At 32.8% G+C, this 14,937-nt stretch overlaps 2 protein-coding genes across 5 annotated transcripts; one reads left to right on the forward strand and one right to left on the reverse strand.

Annotated features, from left to right (window-relative positions):
• Window positions 1-2,582: 2,582 nt before the first annotated feature.
• Ttc26 (tetratricopeptide repeat domain 26) lies at window positions 2,583-6,285 on the reverse strand. The gene is made up of 8 exons (XM_011501163.1): window positions 6,161-6,285; window positions 5,292-5,684; window positions 4,647-4,780; window positions 3,814-4,063; window positions 3,545-3,754; window positions 3,171-3,477; window positions 2,834-3,074; window positions 2,583-2,718 (listed from the first exon to the last, which is right to left on the reverse strand). Exons 1-8 carry the CDS (start codon window positions 6,161-6,163, stop codon window positions 2,607-2,609), a joined length of 1,650 nt encoding a protein of 549 aa, XP_011499465.1. The 5' UTR covers window positions 6,164-6,285; the 3' UTR covers window positions 2,583-2,606.
• Window positions 6,286-6,666: 381 nt separating this feature from the next.
• Window positions 6,667-14,647, forward strand: Atg18a (Autophagy-related 18a). 4 transcript variants are annotated; one of them, XM_011501176.1, is made up of 11 exons: window positions 6,667-7,123; window positions 8,520-8,602; window positions 8,683-8,849; window positions 9,051-9,245; window positions 9,462-9,578; window positions 9,656-9,810; window positions 9,892-10,065; window positions 10,368-10,475; window positions 10,651-10,751; window positions 12,336-12,392; window positions 14,235-14,647. In XM_011501176.1, exons 1-11 carry the CDS (start codon window positions 6,987-6,989, stop codon window positions 14,348-14,350), a joined length of 1,410 nt encoding a protein of 469 aa, XP_011499478.1. In that variant the 5' UTR covers window positions 6,667-6,986; the 3' UTR covers window positions 14,351-14,647. The 4 variants fall into 4 exon arrangements, with proteins under 4 accessions (XP_011499478.1, XP_011499498.1, XP_011499489.1 ...); XM_011501196.1 differs by having other exon boundaries at window positions 14,181-14,317; XM_011501187.1 differs by lacking the exon at window positions 12,336-12,392.
• The last annotated feature ends 290 nt before the right edge of the window (window positions 14,648-14,937 follow it).

The following is a 14,937-nucleotide window of genomic DNA, read 5'->3' on the forward strand; positions in this document are numbered from 1 at the left end:
TCTCTGACTTTCCTTCCTTTACGTTCTTGTCCAACCATTTTTATTACCATTTTTTAAATAAATGATAAAGCTTATTAAGGGAACCTGTAAATATAATTACATTAATCTAATTTACTAACAATTAAATTTTATATTAATCTTATTGTTGATCATACGTGATGCAGTTGCGAGAGAAACCATATGTCGAAGTCTGATATTATTCTCCTGGGTTTTAAAACCACACGACATACTTATACCGGATGTTCCGATCAATATAGCAAAAAGATTATATAAAATGAAATTTTTTTCGGAATTAGACGAATATAATAATTATATTTATAAACTTTATTTTAAAGCTTTATCATTTTGAAGATAATGCTATTTTTGTCATTACTATTTCTTTGTGTGGGAGTGTGTGTCTACGCGCGAGTGTGTCGGAAGTATTTTCAAAGCTAATTTTTAATATTCATCTTAAAAAGAAAATCGAACAACACGCATATTTAATTATTAAGCTTTAACGAGCAATTAATCTTAAAATTAATTATGTCGTATTGATATTGTTAAATTACTTTCAGTGTTAACTTTTTTTTATCATTGGAACATCTCGATTTCTAGGGTGAAAAGAATGTTTAGTATTTATTGTATTTTACTAGTCATAAAATACTAACAGTCAAAACGATATACGATTATGAGAAGAACGTGTGTGTGCATTCAATTTTCATAAAGTTAATTAATGTAGTTAACACTGCCGAAACAAGCGTATATGTATTCTAAGAGGCATGGTGATGATAAAAATGACATTTTGCTTATTTTTGACTGATTGTCGTGACACGGCGACAATGATCTAAATCCGAATGACGGGATATAAAGTCAATGTTACAAATACTCTATGCATATGGTTCTCTCTAGTTTTATATTATCATTGTTAGTATTACTATTATCGAGTGATGTGTATAATTCTGATGTCCAATTATTTCATTCTGTATGCTTTCAAAATGCAAAAGTGCTGTCATTCATATATCAAATTACCGTCGATTTATCGATGGCTGCAATTTTGTTTATCTGAACGATATAGAATTAAAATTTTAATTTTTATCATTAACGGTGAAAAGCCTTTATCACCTTAATGTTTTAATAATATTTATTTAATTTTGCTTTCAAGCATTTAAATTATAAGATTTGTTGAACAACAATACATTTCCAAACGATTTACATTTGATTGTAATATTATCTTAACATTTTATTTATAATTTAGTTTATATGACACATTTTTATAAATAATTTTATACGATAATTTATAAAAGCCATCTTATAAACCAACTCTTTTTACTAAATTGTAACACGACACATCACTTGAAGAATCTACTGATAGTTGTTTATTAATAAGAAAAATGCAAATAAGAGCACAAAACGAACATATTGTTTAAAACTGTGTATTAATCGTTATTAAGATGATGAAGTGATACAAGAGAAGTTAGAGGTTTCTATTAAAAGAACTGATTGAAAAAATTAGAAAAATTATTTATAATGGTTCGCTTAAATATTCCGCTATATTATTACTGCATTTAACTTTCAAGTATAAAGAGAAAAGATTTAAAACTAGCGTATCAATATTTAAACGGATTTCGTACAATGTTTGAAGAATGTAAGTAAATGCGATGTTAAATATGAATGAGAAGCGTTGATTTTTTAAAAATAATAATTGAATGTATAATACATGAGAGTTGTGCGATGTATGCTTGAGATTATAAAATATATTGTATTATAAATGAACATGTTCTGTAGAATAAAAATAAATAATTAATCGCAAAAAGTAAAGTATTGGCTTAACTATTATAGAACGACGAAGCCTTGAATTAAAAAGAAATTTTACACGATTATTAATAAATGCAATTTAAACTAACATCTCAGATGTTATCAGAGTTTTGAGTACTATTTTTACATGACCAGGTAGTATCGTTCATTTATGCGAATACTTTTCTTTTTTGCTTCGACGGCGTGTCATTTATAAATTTTAAGAAAATTAGAATAAAGAAAAACAATTTTTTCTCTCAACTATTCTTCGACTCAACACATTGAATATTTAATTTAATAGAATATAGTAAAGGAATTTAAAATGATTAAATTTATTGTTCTGTTGAAAGTAGTGCTTAAACATAATTTATTTTTCATCCTATTTCTATTTTTAAAAAGTTGTTTTTTATTTTATAGGCGGTGTAATTCTTTAAATTTTCTGATACAATTGTGACAGTTCCAAAGACTTGTAAAGCATAATAAAACTTTTGTTGCTTTCAGTGCGCCAAATATTTAATAATGATGGCGCTTCTTTTAATTCACTAAATTTATCTATTTAATAATTACGAATAATCGCATTCATATGTTTTTTTCTTCTATTATTATTGCACTATTAAAAATGAGTGTATTATATGCATATATATATATATATATATATATGTATGCATACAAACATAATACATATTACATACCTGTGCATATGTAATGTCTGTTATTTGTTTATATATTTGAAAATCTTTATTTGTACAATTTTTACAGAAAAATAATTTTTTTTTTTTAATTAACTTTATTGATAATAATGACAAAATAAATAATCTACACTACAAGACTTTTTAAAAAGATACTCGATTTTCCTTTCCCCATTTTCGCATCACCCTAATTATCTGTTCCGCTTGTGTATTGTTTGTGTTTTTGAGAATTTTAATAACTTCTGATAATAGTTCTCTGCAAAGAAATGAACGCAACATTAATTGAAAAATTCATTAAAATTAATTAAATTAACAAATCTCTTACTTATACTGAACCAATAAGATATGAAAATAATTTTTGTAATCCTTACTTTGGTAATTTTTCCATAACAATGCACTGGAAAGTGCCGCAGCAAGCGCCTCGTTTGCCTTCCCAGTGCTCGGGTGACGGATCCAGTCGCTCGAGCATATCGAAGGCCTTAGCGGCATACCAAAACTCACCCACAACGTAGCATGAATTGGCGATAAGCTGTAGCAAGCCGAACGATTCTGACGAAGGCTCCATTTTCAGGTAAAGCTCCCAGGCTAGTTGACCTTTCTTGTTCATTATATCTAAGGGAATAATGGTTGCCGTTGGGAGCGGCGATGTCGGATAATTAAATTACTGTTGAAACGACCAATTGGTTGTTAAGCCATAAATCTACTTACGACAGTAAGCCAGAATGTTAATGTAAGTAAAGTCGTTTCGGTAGCGGTCGTTCCTTATGGCGAGAAATGCCTCTTCGGCTTCTTTGAAATGTCCAACCGCCGCCTGCGCTTGCGCATAATTGAAATTAAAGCCATCGACGTTGGAAAAGTACGATCTAATGGAGTTGAGATAAATGAGTACGTCCTTAAATTGTCGATAGAGAAAGTAGAAGGAGGCCATACACTGCCTTCCAGGTATCGTATCACACTCCGAGGCAGAAGTGCCCACAAGTTGAAAGAACTGCTGGGCACTTTTGATGTACTCTCGCTAGAACGTTGTATCGTTTAGTCTCGATATTGTTTTACAAGAAAAAAAAAACTATTTATACATTTACCGAGTTACGTTCTTGGCCTAGGATAGCGTTTACAATACCCTTTAATATGTACTCCTGAGCCACCGAAGGCTCCAACTCCTTTATCAGTTCGTGCGCCTCTTGAATCTCGTTCTGCTTTAAATAATAAATGACGAGATTCAAACGGGCTTCGGGAATGACATCCACCAACCCAGGGAGAATCTGTAGCGCACCTTCGCCATTCCTGAATACCTGTACTTTCGCTTTATTTAGCTTTTTAAGTCGAAATTCGAGTATAATCGAATGCTCACCACTGTATTGTGCTGAATGAGATCGTTGTTAAAGTGATTAGCATTGGATGCTTTATCGATTAATTGTTTTATCTCTGCCATCTCCGAGGTACTTTTGTAATAATGGAAAATGTTGCAGGCCTTCAGGTTGATAGCAGTCGCGCTGTCCGGATACTTTTGCAAATAAACTTGAAGGACCTTTTGCGCTACGTCGTAGTAATCCAATTTATAATAACAGAGAGCCACGTAAACATTTAGGGCCAGATAATCCCTACGTTAGAATTAAAAGTAAATTTACGTTTTTTATTCGACAATTACGTCATTCGACAATTAATATAATGATTTAATCCTTTAATTTGTTATTAATTTATTATTATTTATTGGTCGAAAATATGATAAGATCATACGAGTATATTTATCTTATCTTATATATGTAATTTAAATATTACTTTGGAAAACAACTTCAAACGTATTCCATTTTAAATTGAATATTCCAATGCGGTTACATTTTTATAATTATAAAAAAATGATAAATTATGAAATTATATAACGATCAACTGGTAATAAAGAAAATGGAGAAAAATCAAGTAACTTAAATAAATATGATAGGATAGGAAGGAATACCTAGGTTTCAATAGCTCCTTGTAAAAAGCTAATTCGGCATCTTCATGAGATTTTTTTTTTTTCCTATGATGTTTCCCGTCCAATCTAACACAAGGGTTCTAATCCGTAAATATCATTAATTGGAAGAAAAATCAATAAATAAAAAACAATAAATAAGAATAAAAAATAATGCTTCGATCATTGTATTTCTCATATTTTTACAGATGGACAAAATTTAAAAATTGATTTACCTATTTTTGAGCAACACTTTTTTGTAAATATCTATTGCTTCTTGATAATGGGTTTGAAGATAATGTACGGACGCTAAGCATAATTGATCTTCAACGTTATTTTGAAGCTTATCCTCGTATTCCTTTATTTTATTCTATAGAAATTTAAAATAATATTCGGCCTTATTTTAATAATGTAAAGTTAGTATGTAAACTTAATATTAGTATGCATAAGTAAATTGGAAATATTATATGAGAGGAGGTACATAAATTATAAAATGTAAATATTTAGAAATGGGCTTTATACAATTAAGATTACCTTGATTTTGATAATATAACAAAGTAATCTACTAGTTTCAATCTTTTGTTTTTAAACAATAATTTTAATTAAATTATTTTTTAAACTAAGTGAATAATTTACGTTTCGAAGATTTAATAAAGATTAAAACTACTTTCTTTTCATATTGATATCAGTTAATTAATCAATCGACTAATGTAGGATTTAAATGTACTTACTAATTATGCTGTATGCATTAATACAATATCAATAAAAAAAAGAATTTTTTTTTTTTCGTAAAGTTTTCATTAATAATTTCAAATTAGTAAATTAATGCCCGTATTCAGAAAGAACAAAAATTATTATTTAAGAGCAATATTGTAACGTACTGTTTTCGACAACTTGCAAGACAAATGTAGCAATAATCTTGTCTTAAGCTGACTGTCAGGTGCATTGGCGAGCATCTTTTCGGACTCCGGATACATGCCAAGATAGAAGAAGCAGCAGGCAATGTAAGTATCGATGTCCGCATGAGCGTCCTGATCATTCTTCAAGTTCGTGTAAATATCGGCGGCTTTCTTATAATTGCCGAGATGAAAAGCGCAGTATGCTATCCAGATCTGACTGTCTTTGTTTGAACTTGGTACGTCGTTGAATTCAAGGAGGGTCAGGGCACCGGTATAATCCCTCTGCGCGAGAAACTGCTCCAAAGTTGGGATTTCCTTCCGAGAGACAGACTTCCTTGCGCCCTCCCCCGAAGCTGGTTTTGCTCTTGATAAGATCTTTCAAATTCATTTCAGCTGTTGTATTAATTACTCAAATGTTTTATAATTCAGTATGCATCACATTTATCCTTTTCTCTATATTTGCCAATTATTATTGTCTTTTTGTTGATATCGTTCGATAGTAAAGCTTTGATGTGATTATATATATATATTATTGATAGTATAAGATGGAAAATTTAATGGTTTAATGGAAACGACTATACGATCATAGGCTGCGATCTTAATAATTTTGCTAATAATTGAAGCAGGGACAGCAGAGAATTCGACACTTGAAATAAAACATTTTATTGTATTTATGAAAGCTTTTATGTAATTTAAGCATTGCAATTTCCAACTCGACCTTTCTTTCCATGTATGTACGATCGCCGTTAAAACGCCAAGTACCAATAAAACGTAAAGTCTCGGCTCAACGACATAAAGTAAAGGAGACCGTTGGCCCCATACCCACATTGAAGCTGAAAAGACTGACTCACCATTTATTACGAGCCCTAAGAGATTTTAGATACGTGAACGCGCGTAGCCAGCCAGGTAGAGCAAGCGAAGCCTTGATCAATCCTCGATCCACAATCCTAACGTAAATGAAGATGACAATACTGCTTAGCCATCCATCAAAACACGCGCGCGCGCGCGCGCGATTGAGTTGTTGTCCGTGCTGTTACCATGGAAACGGAACGTAAGGAACTGACGTTTCGCATTTCGCGCGTTCCAGATATTACGTGCGCGATGCGCTGCGCGGCCCATTCCTTTGTTTATGAAAATCCGAGATAAGAAGGAGGTAGCGAACGACCGATCAAGACTCGACAAACGTACCCAGGCACGCACGCACGTACGTCAGTGGATGCGCAGAGAGTTGTCAGCTGTTCGCTGAGACTCAGTTCAATATGGAATGATATCAGAGCGCGGCCGTCCGTCGTTACAATCGTTGTCAATTTTGTATTCTCGTTTTCCCTGCACGAAGAGAGAGAGAGAGAGAAAGAGGGAGAGAGATTGTTCCTACATAAAGAGTGTCGCCAACGATTCTTAGCACTTGTTCTAATAAGCACTCCGAGCGGTGCGCCTCCTCACTAATCCAAGCATTTATGTCTGTCCGCTGTAAGTGCTGTGTACAACGACACACGTCGGAACTCCCCGCAACGAGCCAGTGCTTCTCCCTCTCTCTGACTCCCTTGGCAGTCATCGCCTATCTGCGTAGTGTTGCTGATGTGCGTCCTTCCATTGTGAGTGAGAGGATTCAAATACTGATCAACGACGACGACAACAAGGACGGTCGGACTTTGGTACAGGCAACGGCGACGTTTTATGCAAAATTTTGCACGCAACGTGGACGTACTAGCGCAGGGCCTCAAGTACAGCATATCCGGACTCATGAACCTCGCAAACCAGACTGCCGATCCTCAGAGCGGTGTTTTCTTCGTTAACTTTAACCAGGACTGCTCGTAAGTTACGCGCTATACCGTATCCGAGCCTTGGCGCCTTCACGGGCTAACCTCAAACGGCCCATCATTATTCATTGCTCTATCGCCTCCTCGCTTCGTCTAAGAGCTTCTATTTTTCGCAACGCCTGCCCACTCCTCCAATCGCTCTCCATTGCTTAATCGTCTCTCTCTCTCTCTCTTTCTCTCTCTTACGTCATTTCGCTCCATCTTTGCCTGAGTGCGTGCATCTATTCTGCGTAACATAGCAGCTTCGCTCCCTCCCTCGATCTCGCCCTCGCCACATCTATCTATATATATATATGTTGCGCAACATAACTGCGTTTACTTTTTCTGCGTGTTTTTGTTGTTTGTATTTTTTTTTCTTTACTTTTTTCCCTCGTTTCTGCATACGATGTGAATCTTGCTCGGCGAACAAAAAACAATGGTCTCCAAAGTCAAAATTGGCTCATTGACATAATAATACGAAAATAATTTCATAATACATAAACAAAAGCTCGGGTGGAGTATGTAGAAAGTAGAATGTAAAAGCGAGAGATAATACATAATTATGCGGTATTTGTTTAGAGCCGGAAAGGCAGCTATTTGTTTTTCAGAGTCATTCTATAGCAATAGTCAATTACAGTATGATGATTATCCATTAATGGACTTATGGCTGCATTGAGAAAAATGTATTTTAAAGTTACTTTGGTTTATCGTTCACAGTGACGACGGTGAAGTGTAATTTCCAATTTTTTTTAATTTCATTGCCATCTAATGACTTAATTTGAAAGATAACTTAATGTACGTCTTATCCAGGTTGCGACAGCTCGGTTCATTGAAATCGTGATTATTAATACTTGATTCATTTATTGTACTTAAAATGGAAAAAAGTAGAAAGAGGGAGCAAGTGTGTGTGTGTGTGTGTGTGTGTGAGAGAGAGAGAAAAAGAGAGAGAGAATGAATAAAAAGAATCTAACTAACTTCGTAAAATAATATTTTGACAAATTGTAAAGAAAGCTTCGAATCTGTTTTGCGTTTAATACCAGGTAAAGCGCTATGTAATATGGCACGAGTAATTTTCATGACTTATCCGCGGGTGTCTATGATGTCCTGTTAAACCAAATTCCGTGGTATTTTGTTTCTTGTCATATCTATTATGGATATCGTTAGAATAAAAGCATTATAAAGCATGCCTGTACTAATGACACAATTATTGCGTCGAACCAAGGCCTTAAAGTCTGGGTGTGCTCGCGTGACCCTGAATTTACTCTCTCGCAATGTTTTATTTATGACGGCGACTGTGCAGGTGCCTTCGCTTTGTTACATCTTAATAAGCCGTGCATACCTATGTGCACGGCTTGTATTATGCGAAATTGCACCCTGTATTCATTGTGATGATTATCTCCTATACACCCAGGTCATTAGCCGTTGGATCCAAGTCTGGCTACAAAATCTTTTCCCTCAACTTGGTTGATCACCTTGAAAAGATCTTTGAAAATGGTAACTTCTGCTACTTTATACCTTATTTTTACCAATCAATTAATCAAGTTTTAATTTCATTATGACTGAATTATTTTTAGGAACCGAAGATGTGTGCATTATCGAGCGTTTGTTCAACAGTAGCCTTATTGCCATGGTCAGTTCGTCATCCCCTCGGAAACTCAAAGTCTGCCACTTTAAAAAGGGCACGGAAATATGCAACTACAGTTACTCAAATACCATTTTGGCTGTGAAACTTAATAGAGCGGTAAGTACTGATTTAGGAGTCTAAAAGTAATTTTCAACTTCGTCTCGTTTGTAGAAAAATTACTATACATTCAATATATTCAATTGTAAATTGATTTCAGTATTTATCAAAGCAATAATCATCACCAGTTAAATTGTATTTATGTTGATTATAACCGATGCCTTTTATTCAATCACGTTTTATTTGTTGTCATTGTTACAGAGATTAGTAGTATGTTTGGAAGAATCGCTCTACATTCACAATATAAGAGATATGAAAGTGCTACACACTATTCGTGATACACCACCTAATTTAGCGGGACTTTGTTCACTTTCAATAAACACTGACAATTGTTATTTAGCCTATCCAGGTTCTAATACAATTGGCGAGGTCCAAATATTCGATGCCATTAATCTTGTAAGTTTGAAAATTTAATTATTTGGATGGATTGCGAGTTTACAAAAACCATTGCAATACACACATTATGCATATTATTTTCATCTATATAAAGAATTTTACCAAGTAATTGCATCAAATATACTTTACTATAATAGTACAATTTTCTTTAAATTTATATTAATTTTGTCACAATCAGTAAACACAAATCTATTAAATTGTACTTTAATATTTTAGCAAGCAAAAACAATGATTCCAGCACACGATAGTCCATTAGCTGCTCTTGCATTCAGCCCTAATGGAACAAAAGTCGCAACGGCTTCAGAAAAAGGGACCGTAATAAGGGTCTTTCATGTAAGTTTCATTAAAACTCCATTACAATTAATACGATCAAATTTGTCAAAGATAACAATACATTGTGATTTCATCAGGTTCATGATGGAACAAAACTTTTTGAGTTCCGCCGAGGAGTTAAGCGATGTGTCTCTATCAGTAGTCTAGTTTTCAGTATAGACTCTATATTTTTATGCTGCTCTAGTAATACAGAAACTGTTCACATATTCAAATTGGAAGAGCCAAAAGAAGTGTAGATATTCTTAATAATATTTGTACGATATTTTATGTACGATTGTTTTATGTATTTAATGATTTGTTATATGCACCGTAGGCCGCAACAAGCACCAGAAGAAGTCCAGAGCTGGATGGGATATTTAACAAAAGCAGTATCAGCATCGGCTAATTATTTACCGTCACAAGTAACAGACGTTTTTAATCAAGGGCGTGCTTTTGCCAGTGTTCATTTGCCCTTTCATGGACTCAAGAACGTTTGTGCTATCACAACGTAAGTCCACAGCAGACTTTATTTTACTCAAGAAATTAGAAAAATCTTATATTTAACTAATTAAATATTCATTATACAATGAATGTTATTCTTTTCAGTAAATACAGAAATATATTAATAAAATGTTTATTTATTATATTTGATTTATTCCATAAGAAAAATTTTAAATTAAAAATTCTATGTTTAATAAATAAATTCTACTTATTGAAACAAAAATTCTAAATTTACAATTTACAGTATTATTTTGCTTGGTCAATATAGACAAACATGATGTGTATATTAATCAAAATCAAATTTCACAGGATACAAAAGGTGCTCAGGTTGCTGGTTGCCAGTGCAGATGGTTACTTGTATGTTTATAATCTTGATACTCATGAAGGTGGGGATTGCACTCTTTTTAAACAACACAGGTTGGTATAGTATTATCGACAAAAAATTGGAAGCTCATCTTATTAAGTGGATATCTTAGCAAAAACAATGACAAATAATTTTAAATGGCAATAATGTAACATGAATATCGCAAGTATATTATTGAATTATATTGTATTTCATACAATTTTTATAATGAATTAATGATTTATACAGGTTAGATGGTAAACAAGATGAAATCGACGGTGCCAGTCTATCAACTACTGTATCATGCTCTGAAAATTCAGCGACAGGTACACAATCAATACAAAATACAGGTATCTTTTATATATAACTGTAATACACTAATTAATGATTTAGTATTTTTGAATTAATCTTTTTTATTAAATCGCATGATATTAGCGATGTTAAAAAAACTAATATTTTGACTTCAAATTTAAAACAGATGGCAGGCGAAATTGCTTCCATTATGTATAAACTCTATTCACAGTCTTATATTATATTTTAAAATATATTTTAAAAAGAGAGACTAATGATAAAGAGTTTTACATATTCCAAGCACAGGTAGAGCAGGTGATGAATTTAGCCTTCTCTGTTCGCGGCATGCCAAACACCCACACACACACATACACCTTTGTTTCAGTCCCGTATGATTTTCAATTTTATTTTAGTCTAATTAATTATTAAGCGTTGGAATGATGCATGTTTCTTTGCATTCTTCATTTACATATATTTATATGAAAATTAAATATTACATACAACATAGAATAAAAATTGATGGGGTAAAACCTTTAACTCAATGAAACATAAAAATAATGTTTAAACACACGGCTAATAAATTACACTTAATTTTAAATAAATAAGAAATGTTATTTTACCATATATATATATATATATATATATATATATATAGAATATAAATAAGGAAAATTGTTGAAACTGTTTTTACTGACGTGGTATAATGACTTTTCATATTATAAAATTTATTACTTTCTTAAAGTAGATTAAAAATTTTCGATAAGTATTAGTTGCCATAAATTTAGTTGCTTCAAAAATTGCTGTAAAAATCTATACTATTGTAACACATAAAAATTTCTAAAGCTGTACAGATTATAATATTGTATTATTTAACTATGCTGCCCTCACGTACGTGTGTGCGCGTGTGTGTTTGTGCCGGAAAACGAACGCATTAGAAGCCTCTCATTGCTTGTCTCCTTTATTGCTTTTGATAAAAAATTCCTTTATTTAAAAACAAATCAGAAAAGAAAATATTTAATGAATGCGGAAGTAAATATATTGTTCGTTAATTTTCTCAAATATCTTGCTTTCTAAAATATTTTTATTTGAGGTTTATTAGTACTTTTTGCTTCATTGCCCAGGATGGTGAAGAGAAAAGTTCAGTTTTTTTTTATTTTCACCTTATTATTTTTAAATATTGGTATGTACACCTTGAATATTGTGCTTCACAATAACGATAACGTAACAATTTTGTAATGCTGTAAATACTTCAAGCCATTTTAATAACAATTCCCCGAACTGAAGAATTCCTAATGATTTCATAAAAAGTTATTAATTATTTCCTTTGATTAAATTGAGTTCTGTCATAAATTGGAAATTTATTTCCTACATTGCATTGCACCATTTCTTTTCAAATTCAAGCTATTTGGAAATTAACGAAAAATGTATTGAACTTATTGTAAAGAAAATAAACAAATAAAAAAGAAAAAATAAGGAGAACAAGGAGATACTTACTCCCCCCAATTCCCAATCTTTCTCTCTCTCTCTCTCTCTCTCTCTCTCTCTCTCTCACACCTTTCTGTTCCTTCAGGGGTTTGTCAATAGACCCCCCGGCAGTTGACCTTACTTGATGTGTTTTTTTTTCTTTTTATTATCCGCCGAAGCCTGCATAAATAGCTACGCGGGTGCGTTGCGCGGCCGTTCGCCAGACTCCATGTCAGGTACTGGTATATCCTCTATTCTCTGACACCCATTTCTCGACTAAGATTCTCGACTAATTTTAATTAATTTTTTCTTTTATTATTATTATTATTATTATTATTATTATTATTATTATTATTCCTTAATTCTTTATTTTATAATTTCGCTCGACTGCTTTAAAACTGTTTTTGTTACATATGGTGCAGCGCCTTCAAATACTACCTAAGCTCAAGCACTTTTCTATTAATCTATAAACCTATAAATGCACCTCAACTCATTTTTCAAACTTATGCACTTTTTTCTGCTTTATATTTATAGATTTACAAATATAATTACTGACCACTAAAAAAGTAAATAATGCTGCTGATTAATTGTAAATTATATCCATTCGGCGATTTTAAATTTATAATGTTAAATTATTTCGTGGGATCTTTTATCTAGAGTTTGTGTAGTACGTTATCCCACAAAGATATAAGATAAAGTATTAATTGATGTTTTAGTTACGAACTATAACTCAGCGATATTATTTTATCTGTATTCGAAGCAAATACATCTTATTGAAAACGTGAAAGTGTAAGGTAATAGATATTAACGTTACATCGTTTAGTTGTCGCGTCAGTCAATTGCATTGTATGTATTAAAAAAAAGGAAAAAAGTACGCATTTGGAACAAATAAACACAACTATAATATCGGTCGTTGGCGAGCAATTACAAGTCGACGGATCTTAGTAACCTGACGTAAGGCACGAAATTTCGAAATTAATAAATATTACATAATTATTATTAAAAAAAGGTCACTAGGCATATTCGTTCTCCACTTTTCTGTCAAGCTTTTTTTTCTATCAGTATTTTAATACTTTTCATTAAAAAAAAATTATTTAATTATTATTATTTAGTTATCGTAATTTCTTATATAGTTGCTTCTTGCTCTCTCTCTCTCTTTCGCTCATTTTTTTTTGTATAAAAAACTATATAATGCCAATACATAATTAATTAGTATATATTAACAATACATCTATAATACGAAAACACAGCGTTATCGCAATTTTTGAGCGCATATTTCCTCCGTTTTTTGAACATATTTTCGTACATATCGACGGAGGAGCCGAGTCGTTGCCTCATTCTCGCAATATCGCTGTAGCTTATCGTGGCATAACTTGGTAAATCATAATAGTAATGAGCGCTCGATTGAACTTTCAAGTAACAGTGTAATAATAGTTATATCTAAAATGAAACAAAGAATGAAGCACAAATGAGATTTAAAATTCGTGGCTGCATTACTCGGTCGACAAGAGTGTCTCACACATTTATTAATTTAAAAATCGCATGAACTAACAACTGTCATTTTTGGGATAAATGAAAATCGTAGTATTAAAATTCGGGGGACTACTTATGCACCAATAAATAATCAACAATCATAAATGAAAACAAAAAGAAACCGATCGATGACATTATGAGCACAATCTAAGAGTAAGTCCCTCGAAATCATACTAAATACAATGCAGAGTTTATTCAACCATCTCATAATTCGACTATTAAATTCCATAGCATTGAATAATAAAAACAACAAAAACAATAATAATACAACTGGCACTACCACTACAAACATTTGCCCCACCCCCTTCACTATTCAATCAACAACATATCAGGGGGAAAAATCGACAAATTGTGATAGTGCATTGTGCATTCTTGATATTGTTAATGTGTGTGCTATAAGCTAATCGAGTGACGGGCAAATGTTCGTCCCGTCAATGAGCCACTTAGCGATGTAAAATCACAGTTGGCTATTTTTTCCCTGGTTCTTTTAGCGCCAAACCAAGAAACCAGCTAATACGGGCTTAAATCTGCTTTGCTGCACGTAGAGTCGGAAAAATACCATGAGATAATAGCAGCGACTGAGAGCCCACCTAAGAGCGATGGAGCATTCTGCCTCGATGATGACGATGACTTCCCGCCAGTGAGCCAAAGGGCTGACTGAGTACAATAACAGAAAGTGCCGCAACGACAGCAGCAGTCACATATCAATAACATCACCAGCAGCAGCAATAGCAATGTGCGACACAAAAAGCGAGGAATGAAGTTTTGCTGAGAAAAGCGGAGCAACCACGCATCTACACCATCTTTACTATCTAATACCTTTCCCTTCAATTCCTTCGATTATTTGTTCTCTTATATCAACGCTGCATCACCTTTTATCTTCATTCATTTACCAATGTGTTTGGTATTCCGTTACAAAGTACGCAGCGTTGTTATATTTGCGTAATAGCCTATTGTTTTCTTTTTTGTCTCGCCCCAAAGTACACGGATACTCGTATCCAAATAAATAATACAGAGCGTTTAATTGCCATATATTTCACGCTTCGATAATTAATGGCGAAATTAATTTCGTTTCAGCATGTAACCGATACAAAGGTACACGATATATTTGCGATGTACCCCCCCCCTCTCTTGACCCCTATCACTTTTATAATATCGACATCTTATTTTCAAAATTCCCTTATTTGGCTATATGAATTTTGTCAAACTGTTCATTTGTATCGTTCAAATATTTAACGAATCCAACGA

This window comes from Ceratosolen solmsi, unplaced genomic scaffold, assembly GCF_000503995.2.
Source record: "Ceratosolen solmsi marchali unplaced genomic scaffold, CerSol_1.0 scaffold10, whole genome shotgun sequence".
In the NCBI taxonomy this organism is placed as follows: domain Eukaryota; kingdom Metazoa; phylum Arthropoda; class Insecta; order Hymenoptera; family Agaonidae; genus Ceratosolen; species Ceratosolen solmsi.

What these genes read in the sequence shown, in the direction of transcription:
- Atg18a (XM_011501176.1), top strand. Translation starts at nt 6,987, where the DNA reads ATGCAAAATTTTGCACGCAACGTGGACGTACTAGCGCAGGGCCTCAAG. An exon ending in CCGTAATAAGGGTCTTTCAT is followed by an intron (nt 9,579 to 9,655) that starts GTAAGTTTCATT and finishes TGATTTCATCAG; the next exon opens with GTTCATGATGGAACAAAACT. An exon ending in ACAATCAATACAAAATACAG is followed by an intron (nt 10,752 to 12,335) that starts GTATCTTTTATA and finishes TATCCGCCGAAG; the next exon opens with CCTGCATAAATAGCTACGCG.
- Ttc26 (XM_011501163.1), bottom strand. An exon ending in CTTGCAAGTTGTCGAAAACA is followed by an intron (nt 4,781 to 5,291) that starts GTACGTTACAAT and finishes AAATTTCTATAG; the next exon opens with AATAAAATAAAGGAATACGA. An exon ending in TCATTCAGCACAATACAGTG is followed by an intron (nt 3,755 to 3,813) that starts GTGAGCATTCGA and finishes GCGAAAGTACAG; the next exon opens with GTATTCAGGAATGGCGAAGG.